The sequence below is a fragment of the Aythya marila genome (genome assembly GCF_965140915.1).
Source record: "Aythya marila genome assembly, chromosome: 6".
In the NCBI taxonomy this organism is placed as follows: domain Eukaryota; kingdom Metazoa; phylum Chordata; class Aves; order Anseriformes; family Anatidae; genus Aythya; species Aythya marila.
Window position 1 is genome coordinate 39,380,605 of NC_139047.1, and position 17,825 is coordinate 39,398,429.

At 35.0% G+C, this 17,825-nt stretch overlaps 1 protein-coding gene across 17 annotated transcripts in view; it reads right to left on the reverse strand.

Annotated features, from left to right (window-relative positions):
- Positions 1-17,825, reverse strand: part of BAZ2B (bromodomain adjacent to zinc finger domain 2B) — a 126,387-nt gene that overhangs the window by 37,557 nt on the left and 71,005 nt on the right. For 11 of the 17 annotated variants that reach the window (XM_082763194.1, XM_082763188.1, XM_082763200.1 and 8 more), the window contains 7 exons: positions 16,029-16,238; positions 14,946-15,344; positions 12,236-12,845; positions 10,575-10,871; positions 8,329-8,389; positions 7,635-7,743; positions 7,270-7,371 (listed from right to left, as the gene is read on the reverse strand). In XM_082763194.1, coding sequence (XP_082619320.1) covers positions 7,270-7,371; positions 7,635-7,743; positions 8,329-8,389; positions 10,575-10,871; positions 12,236-12,845; positions 14,946-15,344; positions 16,029-16,238 — 1,788 coding nt within the window. The remainder of the gene's footprint in view (positions 1-7,269; positions 7,372-7,634; positions 7,744-8,328; positions 8,390-10,574; positions 10,872-12,235; positions 12,846-14,945; positions 15,345-16,028; positions 16,239-17,825) is intronic. The other 6 variants (XM_082763192.1, XM_082763187.1, XM_082763201.1 and 3 more) reach the window with 2 other exon arrangements.

Genomic DNA, 17,825 nt, shown 5'->3' on the forward strand with positions numbered 1-17,825 from the left:
CTTATAAAACCCATTAAATATATGTTTACAATAAATATATATTTGCATTACAAGTGTACCATAAAATACGGTGTTTGCTTGTTTTGTCATTTTATTATTAATTTTCTGTTCTTCACAATTTATTAGAATGATTAATACAACATGCATTATTATTTAAAAAAAAAAAAAAAAAAAAAGGCATTTAAGTAAACATTCAGATCCCAAGAAGCTATCAGTATCTGCAATTATACCTTTTTTGAAGTCTATACGACTCTCAGTTAGGACCATCACAAGAGTACATCTCAGCTGCCAGACATTCCAAAGCACTATGGCATTAAGTTATGTTCTTAAAATACAAGCTGTTCAGAATCACCACCATACCTCTATATGAAGAATATATCATTGCTAAGGACTTTTTAATCCAAAATTATTTACCTCTACAATTTAAACAGAAGTCCATTCATTTTCTATCTTTAAGAGTACTGTTTAAGCATACATTGTCATTTCACTGTCTAGTACTGAACTTAAAATTTATTACAGGTTTAGTTTGTATTGCTGAGCAAGGTAAGATGGATTACCACACTTACTTATACAACCCTGCAACCTATGAAATCATCTCATAAATTTTAGGTGTCCAATAAATAAATAAATAAATAAATAAATAAAGGAACATGAGGAGAAGCAGCCATGGCTCAAGTGGTACCTTAAGTCCTGCAATGAAAATTTCTCTTGGTCTCTACTTTATTTTCTGTGGTGAATGATACTAACAAATGTGCAGAACTCTATCTACAAAAGTAAGACAGGTCTCTACAAGGCCGTTAGTACCACAGAGACTATGGATGCATATTACAGTTGCCTAATTCTCCCAGAAGAGAAACTAGAGGCCATTATATGAAGCTCACAGGAGCTCAATGGTTCAATAAGCACTAAGAGCTGGCATTTCAAGAAATAGAGTAAGACTACTTCACATGTTGTCAAAAGACACTGTGGATGCAGTTAAGTTTCCACAAGTTAAATACTACACAAAAACGGTCTAAAAATAGATCCACTGAGAGACACTGAATAGAAAAAACACAATAGGTTCAGGACATCCCCATAGCTTAAAATACCTGGAATACTGGGATAACTGGAGGAATTATCCCACAGGTTTGCCTCCCTAGGTATTCACTGATAGCTACTGCTAAAGACAAAACACATGAAACAAAGGACTCCTGTTTTGAATCAGTTTGGCTGTTCTTATAAATTTATATTGCACTTATAGAGGAACAAAATAAATATGACAAGCTGCATATTACTGGTTTTCAGTTATCTATTTTTTTTTTTATTAACAAAAACAATGCAAGTTGATGAATATCACTCAAACACATAAATCTTTGACAAAATTCATGATACTGGGGGAGGGCCACACAGTGTGGAGCACATGCAGGCACACACAATATTCTCTGCCTTGATATTGCTTTAGGGCAGGAAAATTTTATACTGGTACAAATGCACATTTATTTACTGTCAAGAGTGTTGATTTCTGCCAGTCAAGAATCTGGTGATAAGCTGTCCAACACCCGAAGTATGTTTCTGTCGTTCATGAACCATTACAAAAGGCTGTCCGAGAAAGCTGCCTTGTTGACAATCTAGCTGGTGTTTTGATTTGATTTTAAATACAGTTTATTCTCTAAACAACTGTGGAATCTCATTGTTGCATTTAAGCTTGCAGTTACCACCAACTTTTGTGAAGGATTCACTAGTAGTGTAGCTCAAATGTCATGGAAGAACAAAGCTTGTGATAAGTGAAGGCAGAAAGATGACATTTCAACCAAAATTTTATTTTTTATTACCCATTTTTTTAATATGAAAAAATAAATGCTAATTTGAATACACTTGATATTCTTTTAAGAAAATATACTCGAATAATCTATGTTCTCATACATCTCACTACTGTGAAGTTTCCACTACAATCAAGTTAATAACTTAAATACAACTTGTATTTTACAATTTACAGTAATATTAGCCACGTACTACACTACACTTGGTATGTTATTTTATTAAAGCAGTTCTGGAGTTAGAACATACAAAAACAGAAAAACAAGAAACAAATACAATTTCCAAGTCTGCACATAAGTGCTCATCCAGCTGCATGCACCAAGGGCAAGCACTCTACAGTGAAATGGAACAACATAGTCAAACCAGTATGACGATATCTGCAAAAATAGGCATTAATTGACCATCTATATTTTGGGTTCAGACAGCTTTCAAAAATCTGACCCAGAATACATTTCTATCAAACGAACAAACAAACGGATATTCTTTGAATTCTCTATATGCCAAAGGAGAAAAAAAAAGGAGGGGGGGCATGTGCCTCAACATAGGAGATACAGTGGCTTCAACTTAAACTAAGCCTCACTGCACAACCATTAGATGAACACTGAAGTGCTATTATGGTGAAATGTTGTGCTTTATTGTTGAAACTAAACAAAACAAGAATACAGTTTCTCTCCTGTAGGTATCTATGATCTGTTGCAATACTCTCCTGTGCTCAGCAGATTTGCACAGGCCTAGCAACTGGGACAGACAGAAGAGACACTGGCCTCTGGAAAACACAGCCTACAATATCCCTTCTGGCCTCAAGCTACCTCAAAGTGTACAAGATAAGTATGCACAGAAGTAAAACAAAAGTCCAAAGCCTGTAAACCAAAATAATGAACAAAATCATAGCCACCTTAGAAGAAGCAGACATCATCATTAATTTCAGTTTGTCAGACAAAGTAAAGAACAAAGCTTTCCAAATTAAAATAATGAATTCAGAATAGGAAAAACACTTTAAAGTTCAGTTTCAAGCAAAGGAAACAAATAATTACCTTACAAACGTACACAACAACTGCTTTTAACTTTGACTGTTCTATATAGGTTTGTTGTGTTGTTTTGTTTTTTTTTTGCCTGTGATAAACATTCTAGACTTCTAAAATTTTATTCAAAGAATAAAAAAAACAGACTAACTAAATAATAGTAAGCTTAAGAACTGGCTTAAAAGTGGCAAACCTCATGCCTTATGAAGATATATTGCATTTGTTCTAAACAGCAACATAGTAAGAAACTCTTGTGAAAGTCTCTAATGTACATACATGTTATATGACACTAAAGAGATAAGAATTAAGATACCTTTAAACACTTTTTTTCCTTCCTGTTCCTGAGTTCAGCTGCCCTTCTAGGCAAGCATTCAGACTCGAAGAAAAAATAAATATTTCCCCACCTTTATGCAAAATCCTACAGGGAAAAATGTGCATGTCATGTTTACTATTACCCACCAGGCTAATCCCAAGTTTTCTCTAACTACATAATGACCAACCCTACAAAGGTTATCAATTTTGTGTTACAACTAGTACATAGAAGAGGATTATCAACAGATAATCCACATCCTACAGGAACCTAACAACCCCACAACAATCCATGTGTAAAACTAACCCTCCTCAGTCTTGCCTGATGTATATAAGGGACAGAAATAAACGCCTTATCTCCCTGTTCTGTATTCAGATCACTAGCAGGTTGATCAACATTTAAAAAAATAAGTATAGCTGAAGGCTTATTCACATGCAGTGGTTAGAAATCTTGAGACATGTATAAGATTTAACTAAAAGTGCATACTTCTAGTTCAGAAAAAAAAAGTGTTAGTCTAGAATACAGTCTCACATCAACTACATTGCTATCTTTCTTATTTCTCCAAAAATACACACACACCTTCTGACTTTCATAATTACAGATTTAGAGTGAAAGCTTCAAAAACAAGGATGCAAAAAGGAAAAGGTTAGGTTTTTTCATCCTCTACTTCAATTTCTTCTTAAGAACTAATTTAAAACACTTATTGATAGTTACATATGCTTACTTTTCTTAAATCTGTTTTTTAATTATTCTTTAAAAATTATATCAGCTTAAAAATGCAGTGTAGCCGTCAAATATATCAGCTTCTTAAGATTAAAATTCTTACACTGCTTCAAATAGAAATTGTTTCCAAGGAGAGGGGGAATATGAGAACTATACAAAAAAAAACAGTGTTATCTTGCTGTTATCAGAGGACCTAACTGCACTTCAAAAAGCCAATGTGAACTACTAGAAGACAATTAGATTTAAGTTTCTGACTATAAGACAATGGAGTCCTATAGTTCACCAAAACACCCTCTATGTTTCAGTCCACATGTATATGTACATTGTATATTTAATTGGTGTTGTAACTTAAATTTATTTTTGTTATGAAAATAACTGAGCACCAGAAAGAAAACTAAGAAAACTTCAAAACAAAAAGTTCTTCGCCTAAGCGTAAAAATAAGCATTCTGGTTTCCATGACCTCACCTCCAAAAACTAAGTAAAAATTCCACTGTCATATACACAATGAATCAAACAGCTAAAACTTTCCAGGCTGGAGCCAAATACACTGCTCATGATGTTAGAGGCTGAAGAAGTGAGCTGGCAGAAACTTCATGGAGTTCAAAAGGAAGTGCGAAGTCCTACATGCGGGGAGGAAAAGGACCTGGGTGTCTCGGCAGACATCAAGTCGAACATGAGCCAATAACGTGCCCTTGCCACAAAGAAGGCTAACAGTATCCTGGGCTGCATTAGGCAAAGCACTGCCAACAGGCCAAGGGAGGTGATCCTTCCCCTCTACTCAGCACTGGTGAGGCCATGTCAGGCCACTGCTGTGTCCAGTTCTGGCCTTCCCAGTACAAGAGAGGCATGCATATACTTGAAGAGAGTAAAACATGGCAATGTAGACGAAGGGACTGGAACATCTCTACTATGGGAGAAAGACTGAAAGAGCTGGGAGTCTTCATCTTGGACAAGAGAAGGCTCAGGGGACATCCTACTGATACCTGTAAATACCAGAAGAGAGGCTGAAAAGAAGACAGACTCTTTTCAGGGGTGCTCATTGATAGGTCCAGAGGCAATGGACAGAGTGTGAAATACAGGAGGTTCCATCTGAACATCAGGAAAGATATTGGATATATTCAAATGCTGCTTGGACATAAACAAGTAGTTTGGACCAGGTGGCCTCCCGGAGTTCCTTCCAACTCAACCATTCTGTGATTCTATGATGGATACTCTCACTCTTATTCATTAATCAAAGACAGTAAGATGCAAACTTAGGGCATAGCTCAGTATTGCTCCAAAACGCAGCCCTCCATTACTACATGAATGCAGCATTCCTATCCATATTACTCCAACTGATAAGGACCCATGCCCTCTCCATCTCCCCATCACTACACACACACATCACTCCAAAGCACAGCAGTATAAAGCCTCCAGGTCATGTAACTGTATTTCTACTTTTGAGAAACTTTAAATGTTCCTCTAGAGCCTACTATTTCAGAGTCCACTTCTGCCAGATATGCTGCTCTGTTAAAGCAGTTGCACAGTCACCGCACAACTGCACTAATCTGAACAACCCAGATTATCAGGTAACTTGTGCCCCATGACAAAGAAACACTGGCACCACCAGAAGCAGGTAACTCCTGTATTTTTGGCACACTAAAGGCAATTCTTCAGTATAAGTAATTAAGTCCACAGAAAACTTTATTTGTATCTTGTTCCATACATGAGCATTATGAAAATCACTTTGGATGCATGCTGTACATCTCAGAAAATGACAAATATAAAGTAAAAGAAGGGAAAGGTAACAGTGAATCAATAATAAAAAACAATTAGAATAATCAAAATTGGACCATAAGCACTAATCAAACTACTGGAATTGATTCTAAACATCAGTAAAGATATGATTATCATGTATTGTTTGCAAGTGAACAATTAAAAAACGCCTGTAAAAAGGATGCATACTACGAAATACTGTTATCACATACCGTAGCTATCACATACCAAGTGTGAATTATCAGCTTGAGTGTAGCTCAACTGATTACATTACAGTCTACTCAGTCAAAAGCTGCTACTTAAAATATAAATACGTCTTAGTACATCTGAAATAGCTGTCCTGTTTGAGTCTCTTTTTATAATAAACTCTTTCCTTGCCTAATAAAGTCTAAGCACAACCTAGCACAAACTATCCAAAAGTAGAAACTACAGTCAGATGTACAATAACTTAATGTTGCATATTGCCAGTCTTGCCTACAGCAACGTGCTCGTCCAACACTCCTTTCTGAAATTGTATCGTACCAAATCTGAATACTATCCCATGAATTAAAGGACAGAAAAGAGAGAGAACTAAAGAAGGGAGTAAGTTAAATGAAAGACTAAGGGAAACACAAGAAAAAGTTAACAGGGTAAAACAAGAACAGATATCCTGACGTTACGCTGTGTTCACAGTATAAAGAATTATTCAGACTAAGCTGTTCAGGTCCTTAACATAATGCAGTTCACACTCACATGAACTTGTATTTTTTGATTTACAAAGGATAAATACGAAGAGGTTTAAACAATCTTCTACTCCGTAAGTCAGGAATCAGCATGCACTACCTCAAAGTAGCTGCTTACCATGAACTCAGCCTATAATATCCTTTCAAATTTTTACTATGTAAATACTATGTATTTCCACAGGGTATAAAGCCCACATAAGGGAAAACTACAGCCTGAATCCAAGATTGCTCAGAGCGTGGCATCTGTCCACGTTCCCATATCATATACTTATATTTTAAAGAAGAAAACATATTTACCGACAAAGTTCAAAATTTTTTGCACACATCCTAAAGAAATAATAACATGACTAAACTAGAGAAATATAGTATGGATCAAAAATAGTATTAATTTCTCCAAAATTCTAACAACCTACACAACATCTAATAGTTCAACCATGGTAAAGCATAATTGGTATACCGAGCATTCCCTCCCATAACCATCTACTATTTCAAGAACGGAGTCTGAGATTCCTGATCCAGCCAATGTTTGTATTTAAATATGTATTTCAGATATATTACGAAGGTGAATACATGAAAAGAGTGTAATTTAATGCACACACATATACTGCTATCAATATTAGGTTTATACAAGACAGGAAGACCAGTTTCAGTCAAAAATAGCTGAACATTGACTCAGATAAAATATGTAGCTCTGAGTTGATTGTGAGGCATGCTGAACTCTTGGTATCTCCTAGTGAAATCACTAAGAGGAGTGGTTTTCAGCACTGCCAGTGATCAAGCTCTCAGCATCTCACAATAACTATCATAAAGAAATATGCACATTTTTCAGAAAGAATTATCTAAAATCAGTAAATGCTTCAGATTGTAGCAAAAACTACTTCACCTAAACTTATGTTAATTTCCTTGGATCAAAGACTTTACTTTTTAAAAAGCAGATACCTGCGGTCCATCTCTGGCTTCATAGAAGTCACCCACTCCTATTTTTGCACTGAAGCTGAAATTGTCCCTTGAGATATCCATTATTCCATTTCTGCTGAGATACTGAAAAAATCACATATTTTTCCACTTCAGCTTGTAAATAATTACAACCCAGCTTTGATGTACAGCTAACTGTGAGTGTAATGTTTTGCATATTCTATCAAGGGGATATATAGGAGATCAAATCAGTAATAGGCTGAGATACATTACCCATCACATCATTTTGAAATAAGGATCTTTATTGGAAGAAAAAATTGATTTTTTTTTTTTTTATCGCAAGCATGCTTAGTAGCATTAGAACACCGAAGTTAAGAAAAGGAACATACCTTTACTACTTCAGGATACTGTCTCAGCTTCTTTCCACAAGGTGCAAAATATGCTACTTCTCCTTGAAGACGACCACCAAAGTTTCTTATACGGGTTTCTCTTTGCCAGCTAGATTAACGTGAAATAGTTGTATATAACACTTTTTTTTTTTTTTTTTTTTAAGCAAATAACATCAATCTCAGAACAGGTGTATGTAAGAGTATTTTTTTCAACAAATAATAACAATTTCAGAACTTCACATAAAGTGAAAAGGTCACATATCTTAATTTGACAAACCATCAAAAAAATCAAATAGGCAAAAAATAAATCATTATTTAGATTGTCAAATTTCTCATTATACATGAATTTATTTAGATCAAGCTACTTACACATTAGCAGATTTTAGAACTATACTTTAAGGAGTTACTTGGCATCTCTACTGGCTCAGAACAAGCCCAAAGTATTTAATTTCCAGCAGCACAACTGCTAAAAGGCAGGTCATGTTCACAGCAAAGTAACTCTGATGAAGAAATGAATACTTGAAATATGCTGGTATTTTTAAAGAGATCCACAGACACTGACTTGAAAATCTAAATCCCTGAAACCCTTTGCTTATATTTCAGTCCCAAAAATATTTAAAACATTTCTTTACCAACTTATTTTTGAAGATATTAATTCCCCTCTGGGAAATAGCATGTATATATGTAAACCTACCCATATTCTAGAGGAACACGCAGCTCCCGTTCATCTGTTACTCTTCGTCTTTTTGAAATGCCTAAAAAAGAATTTCTAATTAATGCCTAAGAGAGGGTTTTGTTTTGTTTGTTTGTTTGTTTTAAAAAAAGGTAACATGTTCCTAGAATATACCTTTAATACTTATATCCTCAAAAGAAAAGATAAACCATTTTACATTACAGCCATCATATATCTCAACTACCAAGAAACTAGAGTAACTTATTCTCTTTTAGAGATACTTTTTCCACTAGCTTTCCTTTAACCTCTTCTTCTAGAATTGTAAACAGAAGAAAAATCTAATCATGCCATACTGAGCTGCTTGTCTTGGTTAGCTCTCTCAGACGGCTATAATAATTACACGAACACCTGCGTTTCTATACAAGAACATAGTTAATATTTTTCATTACAGAAGATGAAAATGGAAATACCCTTTACTTTAAAAATCCGTATATGACTAGACTGTCTTCAAAAGTACTGCATAGACTGTGATCAACTATGACATGAAGAAATTTTTTCAGGATTATTTCAGCTATTCAGAATTCAATCGGCTGTTGATATGTTTGGTGCTATTTAAAAGACTGAATCAAAAAAAAAAAATATCAAATGTGAGGCTTTAAAGAGTGCTGAAGGTTGGTTCTTTTCACAGGCTTTTTTGAGAGAACAGTAAGCTATCAACTACATCCACCAACAAACTTTTAGGAAGATTTGTCTAGACCTTGTGATAAGAGTGTGACATAGCTCTTCCTAAGTGGACATGAGAGAGTATCCTTATCAAACAGCTTCTTTGAAATTTGCTCCAACCTATTACAGTTAGAAGGAGTATCGTATGGTCTAACGGCACAGGTTTCCAATGGAGATGACTGAATAATCTGGAAGCAACTGCTGATTAGAGTCCTCAACAGAAAACGACGTGGAGCTGCCCATGCCTAAATGACAAACTGCTTGGACATATATCTGCAGTCTTAAGCTAACATGATCACTGCATTACTTCTAACACTCATGGTAGAAGGAGGAACACTGTTTATCCAAATACAACTGAATTGAAAAAAATAGTTCTCCAATGCAAACCAGATATAGAAAAGAGACTCTAAACCTCCTCAGCAACAAAGTACCTTTAGGTAAGATGAACACAATAATATTTTAATAGTTTTATAGCCACTTAGTAGGAAAAAAGTATTACGCCTACAACAAGGAGACAAAATTAATGTATTGTATCTCTTACCTCAACACACTAACAAAAATCCACTAACAGCCTTTTATAAGTATCATAAATCATCCTAGATTTCTGAGAAATAATTTAACTTTGTACTTTAAGAATTCTGATTACTCCCAATATGTGTAAAATCTTTTACAAACTGTGTAATTCATACGCTTGTTTCTGGGAAAAACGTGAGGTAGATCAAATTACATTCCTTCAAAATTAATGCGCTTCATGACATGGCATCTGAAACCTATTCCACTGAATCCAAGTACAAAAAAAAAAAATTATGAGTGGATGTCACCATTAAAAAGCTACTTACTTGTATGTTAATTAAATATCAAGTTGCTAATTCAAAGCAGTAAATATGAAACTTGATTTGATATTGTACAAACTGAGGAGCGTGACTGACTTTCAAAAATGCAGCCCTTTCTGCAGCAGCTGTAATTACTAAATCATTCAAATTAGTAACCAGATAAAGAATTATAAACACTACAAAGTATCAGGAAACTGCTAAATGATCCTTTCATGAAACTTTCAAAAATAATTCTGTGGGCATGATCCATACATTCTTATTGAGAATTTCAAAACAAATAATGAGTAAAGATATATTTTAACAAAACACAGTCACTAGCTTTGTTAAGAAAGTGCAGAAATAGAAGGCTGTGTGCAAACTATGATACATACACATTAGAAGTAAGCAAAAAATTACTAGTTTGGAATAAAACAGTAAATAAAGACCAAACAATAAAGAGTTTTAGTGTAATCATAATGAAATCTGGTTAATACATCTTACTTTCTCTCAAATAATTACATGGACTAAGACGTCCTACACTAAGTGTAATGTTCAGATTTCAGGTATTTGCAATTCTGCTGAATGATTTTAAGGTCCGTTGCAAACACTCATGAAAAAAAAAACACTTGATATCAGGTGATAAAGTGATAGGCCTAAACTACGTTTTATAAGTAGTTTTGCAACACAACCCACTTAGGTGTAACTCAATTATATAAAAAGATATTAAGATACCACAGTGTGTACTTGGTGTAAGAGTAGATGGTGCTGTCCCAAGAAAAACTGCAGGCTGGGACTCTGGACATAAAGCAGCTGGTGCAGAGCCTGGGGCCTTTGCTGCTTGGAGATTAAGCGGGGTGGAATGAGCTGCAGGACCAATGGAAGAGCTCTTCATGGAGGAAGCAGTTTTATTCAGTTTCAGTGGAGTTTTTTCTCCCTCAGTATCTGTATCTGATTCATCTTGATCCTTATCATCCTCATCATCTTCATCTTCAGACCCTTCGGTATCTGATTCAGAATTACTGTCGGACTCTTTAAAAAAATGTAGCAAAAGGCACATTATGACCAGGTAACTAATAGCAAACACTTAAGTTTTAACACTTGTAAAGTCTTTGGTCTTATTGAGTAAGGTGTTTTGAATTCAAAATTTTTAAAACATTTCTTGAGTAGCAATTGAAGGTTATAATGAGTTACCTAAACTTTTAAATGACTAAAATAATGACAACATAAAGTAATCCTCCATTATAATGCACCGCTGTTTGGACTTGAATTCTTTGTTTTTCCATGAGGAGAAGACAGAAACCGAAGTGTTTTAAAAGGGGGGCAGGAGTGTCGGAACTAGATGATCTTTAAGGTCCCTTCCAATCTGAGCCATTCTATGATTCTACGAAGAGATTGTTTACTATCGCTACAGCTAAGTAAGACTCCTCTGTGAGCCTGACAGCGGCTGAGCACTTGCACATGAATGGCACTTCACAGGCTGTGAAATCTAGCATAAAGAGGAAGAAGCAAATGGTGGAACTGGGTAGAGGGAAAGAGATGACAGAATTGGAAGCGTCACAATCTGGAAAAAGGAAGAGTTAGAGATAGGGTAAAGGGTAGACAGGATAAGGAATGGAAGACTGGCTACAGTTCTGAAGACAAAAAAAAGGATTAATATAGGGTATGTGGATAAAAGGAGGAGAGATAATAACAAAGGTGGAGCTGAACACAAGGGACATGGGCTCACAGGGGGAGGGAGTAGCTGGGAATATAATCAAGTCTTCAAAACAGGTCTAGCCTTTCTGAACTGATTCAAAGACTTTAGAAAGTAACCTAAAAAGTATCTGTGAACACTGAAGCCTTTACAAGTGCCCTGGTACCTTCCTGTAATCTTGCTCACTCACTAACATGCTCCTGAATGAAGCCTAAAAATATGTTTTTCTTGCCAGTCTTGAAAACTTGAAAGCAATTTGCCTTACTTTCTCTCTGGATGGGGAAGCTTGCTCTGCAAATGGACTCTGCCTAACAGAATAATTAACCGTTAACAGCCTACTGTCTCCAACCCTCTCCTAAACACAGTGCCATCCAAACAGTACATGAACTGTAGACTGGGTGATTTATCTGGATGTCAGGTCTTCAACAGCCCTTCCAGAAGGCCCTCAGACCCCCTTTGCGAGGCAGCTGAAAGTATACCTGCCACGTGACCAAGTATCAGAATATTCAAAACATGATTTTGGATATCACACAAGGAAGGACTCAGAGGCATGCGCTACTTTCCATGGTATCCTGAAGACACTGGGTGGGCCATGCTGCCTCAACTTTTCCTTCATTTTAAAATACAGTGGGGAAAATGCAGGTTTTCAACACACACACAAAAAAAGATTCTGTTTTTCCTATTAAAAAGATTAAACCACCTGATTGGCTATCATCAGAATCATCATCTTCATCATCCTCATCTTCATCTTCATCGTCGTCATCATCATCATTTGAGTCGTCAGAGTCCTTACTGCTGGGGGCATCTGAATCTACCCCTCTGAACTGCTCCACCACCAGTTTTGGAGAATGAAGGCGGTGTTGTGTTTTTACTGCATTTACTGCATTATTGCTGACTGCTTTGTCCTTTCCTGAACCAGGTAACACAGGAGAGGTAGAGGGCATAACAGGTGTCCGGTTACCAGCTGTTTTTTTCCCACATGCACTCAAGTTCACTGGCAAAGAAAAGGGGGTACTGCTAGAAATGGCTACACTTTCATTGATCTTGGTCTGGGATTTCGGTTTCGTAGTAAGTGCAAGAGGAGCCTCCTGGATGACGCTCTGAATAACTCCATTGGGTTGGTGATTACCTAAAAGTGCATTTGTCAGGAATGGATTAGAATGGTTGTTTTCCAAAGATGTGAGTTTTTGATGAGCTGGTGAACTAGATGTTGGTTTGGAGCTTGACAAAGCTGCAATAACCTTCTTCAGGTTCTTAGATGATTCTTGTTTCTTTAGATGTGCTGCTGGGAATGTCTGTTTATATTGTTCCTAAAGAAATAAGAAGACAGAGGAATAAAATCTGGATTTTCTTTTCTTTCTTTTTTTTTTTTTTTTTTCAGCCAGATGAACTCTATTAAATCTTTAAAATGTGCTTTCAGAAAAGCTATTTTTAGTAGTCAAAAGTAGGTGCTAGTGACAACAGAAGAGATGAGTAGCTACAAGTTAAGTCTTTAAATCTTGGGATTTTCAGTGTAAACCAAGTAAGAAAAGATGAACTGAATGCAAAACAAAGCTGATCTAAAATAATGCAGAGAAGATTGCTGCATTGCTCTGAACAACAGTTTTCATGAAGAAATTAAGCATGATCTTAAAAAAAAAGGTAAGAAAAATAGATTACCTTTATGTACCTACATAAAGATAAACACACTTTTTACTCATTTCAGTGCATTAAATTTCTTTTCTGAACATAAAACTATCTTTAGTAATTTGTCTATTTTAAAGCACACAGTAAATACAAACATGATAATGGCTATAAAAGTAGAAAAAAAAAAAAAGATGACTCTTGGCACAGAAACGTTCTATCCAGAAAATCCTGAGAAAAATGTTTTTACTCAAAAGCACTGTGATAAGCTAGGTTTTAATCTCTGAAAAAATAGTACTATATATTTCTTCAGATAAAACTTAAAATGACATAGTAGTGCTCCAGAAATACATATAAAGCTTGTCTCAAGACTATTCCAAGGATAAAGAAAATTCATCTTCCTTGATTAAAAAAGAATTAATATGGTGCATCTAAAATCAATTTTTAAATATTAAGTCAAATACAATACATTCTTGAAGTCACTGCCACTTAAAACTGAATATCAAACAAAACCCTATAAAAATATTTACATAGTGCTTGTTTGCAGTAGAAAAACAAAGAAATCAAAATGCTAAATGGATAATGGACCACCATCTAAAGACTCTCAACCTAAATCTGACAACAGAAGCCTCTTCCGATGGCAAAGACACATGTTGCCTTTGTTGTCTAAGAAGCAACTCAGAGTTGAAAAAAGAAGTAGTGTTTCTTCTCCAGACTGTTGTCTGGAAATTGTGTTAAAACTTTAAAATCCTTAAATGGTGAGCTAGCTGTGAATCAGACTTCATTTTACTTTTCATCTATGCTACTTATAATCAGGTGTTTTTTTTAAAAAAGAAACATCTTCATGAACATATTTATACATATATATATATATATATATATATATCTCCAGCTTCAACATTTTTAAAACGTTACAGTTTTCTCTTCCAATCTCCATTACAATTAAACAGAACAGAAATTATGAAAAGTCATCACAAGTCAACAAAAATGATTCTGCCTTAATCAACAATAAAAAAGTACATAATCTACAAAGAATAAGCTACAATACTGTTAAGTTAGATATGTGTAAACATGTTGTAGAACCCTGAAAGGAAAAAGGAAATAAAAATTTTATTGCAAAGGCCATACTGAGTGTTAATAGTTATCAATCCATGATCATCCCCCTGTTTAAGAAAAAAAAAAAAAAAGTAAATTGACATTTTTGAGGATTCCAGCTCTCTGATTTAAAAACACAATTTTAAAAGGTAGCTTTAATTATTTTGACTTAAAAATAACCAACTTGAAACAAAGAATAGTCTTGTTTATATGACTAGATATTGAAAGTATTAAACTAGCATTTTGATTAAAACTATGAGAAGCAAAGCTGTATCGTCCAAGCCCATAAAATTTCTCAGGAGTATTTTTCTTGTTTTGATGTTGATTTTAGTTGCTCAAATTTCTCTAAGAGGTGCACAAAAAGTCCTTTCCTTCCTTTGTCAGCATCTAAACAGAGCAGTTTATAACCTTCATAAACCACCATACTGAAGCCCTTCCAAATGCAGTTACATTTTTAGTTACCCTTTGTGTCCAAGTATTACAGGGCTTACTGTATTTACAATAATATGATACCAAAGTTACTAGGTGACCTTCAAAGAAAAGGTTCCAATTTAACAATGAACTGCAGACCACTTTAAATTATATTTAACATTATATTTGAAAGTTTGATAACACACTATTAAGTCTTGATAACAACTTGTTAAGCAGACAGTACAGGTTACAAATAATTAGAACAGTGTTTTTTCACTCACTCGTTTTGATCGTATATCGCTGGTCAAAGGGATAGAGTCTTCAGAGGTATTCTTATTCCCTGCTTTGAGTAGATCAGAGGAAGGAACTATGAGTTTTAAATAGGTTTCCTTTTTGGCTTGATGTACCAAAGACAAAGGTTTCACATTGGGAACCAATCCTGTAGACTGTATTACACTAGTGTGTTTGTTCACAGATTCCTCCTTTGCCTGAGAGCTTTGGAAAATAAATGGAAGCTGCTGTGACAAAACCTGAGGCTGCTTCTGCTGGGACGGGAACGATGAGTGAGTCTGGGAATCAGACACAAGAGGTATCTGCTGGTGTGTTCTTTTTTCTTGGGACTTTTCAAGTGTTTTTTGTCCATCAGTTTTCATATCTGTTACACCACTATGCATTAGCACCTGCAAAACATACATTTATGACTGTTCATATTACATCACTTAAAGATGCTGAAAAAAACGACATCATCCATCCTCAAAGAGTAATTATACCGTTCTTTGCTGAAGATGAAAAATAAATTTTAAAAATCTTGTTACGTATTTAGGCTTTTTTTCTTTCCAAGATAGCTTCAGCATATGGATACGATGCTAATAGTAGAAAAAGATACTAAATCATGATCATTTTAAAATGTATTCTCAACTGTAAACCTAACAGGATTCCTAGTAGATTCAAATCTTTCTCTTCTATTGGTTATCAGCAAAAGTAACTATCCTATAGAAAAAAGGCAACTGCCCTGCCAAAGTGCAATATTTAGGCAAAGGTAAACTTCCAATACACTACAAATGCACAGCACGTCATCAATTTATTTCCCACCTGACAATAAAACAAACAATCTAGCACTTGTTACCCTCTAGCCCCTCAGGAACAAGAAAAAGATACCAAAAAAAGGGAAAGTGAAAAAAAAAAAAAAAAGAAGAAAAAATAAAAAGAAAAAAGAAAAAACGGAAAACCCGTAAACCAATCCAAACCCAGCATTCCTAACATTTATAAATGATAAATAATTATTCTATGGTACAAACATTGTATCTTTTTTTACCAACAGCTTTCAGTGACAAAACTGCAAGCGTCAGAGAGAGTTGTCATACCTTGTTCTTGGTTTTCTGATGTGCTTCATTTTCAGAATCAGATTCATCATCTTCACTTTCTTCAGCGCTCTGGTCCTCTTCCTCCTCTTCTTCATCCTCCTCTAGATCATCAGAGTCGCTACTACTTATGCCTTCACTTGATGTGTCTGAAGAAGAGCCTGAATCACTGTCGCTATTGCTGGAGCTTTCCACTGCTTTTTTTCTGGGCTTCTAACAGGAAAATGAATGCTCTATTAATGGTTCAGCTTTAATCTGCTGTATCACTTTTAGTATGCATAATCTTCAAAACAAAAAACACTAAGACTTTGGAGTAAAGGGGCCTACAATCTGTGAACGCAACTAAGGTAGCCTTAGCAAGAAACTAAGAAGCATTTCACAAGGTGATGAAAATTACTCAGGTGGCAAGATCCTGCCAAAACGTTTTTTGGGGCACACTGGCAGGCCTGTACTTGGCAACCTACATCTCAAAGCAAGAAATCCAGTTAGAGCCTAGAAAACTGGTCTGGAACTCAGGTCTAGAAAACATCCACAGAATTTATTGCTTCCAAAAATTCAAAAGCTAAGATTTTTGGCAAAAATAACACAGAAAGAACAACATGTATCAAATTTGCCAATATATTTAAGAAAAACTTATACTACATTATTTGTAATTTCACAGTATGTGCTATTTAGCGCTGTATGTTTTTGGCGACTGAAAACAATCAAATTGCTTCTGGGAATTGCTTCTAGAAAAAGGACCAAAACCTGCTGAAATACTCTGACAATGTTATATTTAAATTCTTCTTGGAAAGAATCAATTTGCAGACCAGAGAAGGAAAGTGAATGAAGAAACAGAAGAATGGAGAAGCAACATCTGAAAAAAAAAAATAAACCCACAAACTAACCTCTGAGATGTTTACACTGCAAGACCAGATTTGAAAATGCAAGATACGGGGAAAATTAGCTTTTTAAAGAAGCTAATTAAAAGAAACACATTTTATAAACATATCTGAAGGAGTTTCATTGAGACTTGAGTGTTATAATGGTAGATATGCAAGAGAGACATTAAAGTATGTATTACTGCATAAGAATACATGAAGTTACTAACAAATTGTAAAAACAGTCAAAAGGAAGATAGATGGACAGCAAAAATGGTGCACAGAGGTTAAAAGAAGTTGCAGCAATTCAATACAAATGGGAACATCAGAGAAACAGTATTTTAAAAATAAATGGTTTGTTAAGAAAAAAATAAACCTCTTGGCATAGTTAATGCCAACAAAATAGTTACCTATTTTGTGCATGGTTTGTGTAAAATAAATCAAGGTACTAAAAAGAAAGCAATTTTATATCAATAATCTTTGTCTTGTTAAGAAGGAATTTAATTATATTAGTAGAACAAACTTCTTTAAAGTGGGACTGAATTTACATCATGAAACATCTATTAAACGTGGAAGCTGTAAATGGATTGAGTCTCAGTTACTTGTCAATAGGCTGGTATCTGTATGTTCTTTTAAACTATATTTTCTTTATTGACGTTTGTGATGAACACAGTAAAACTTCCCTAAACATGCCTTATGCAGAACAACGTATGCATTGGTTTGTTGTTGAGGTATCTTAAGAATTTAAGTATATTTATTTGCATTTACTGTTTCACTGCTCAATTCAGAAAAGCATCAGTTGGTATTTCACATAAGGGACTGTGATCTGAATGTACGCAGACAAAAAAGCAGTTCTAAAAAACTGTACCTGTCTACAGTAGGTTCTAAATGTTTTGTTGCTGGCCTCCTTGACATCGTATTTAAGTATCTTTCTGTTTAA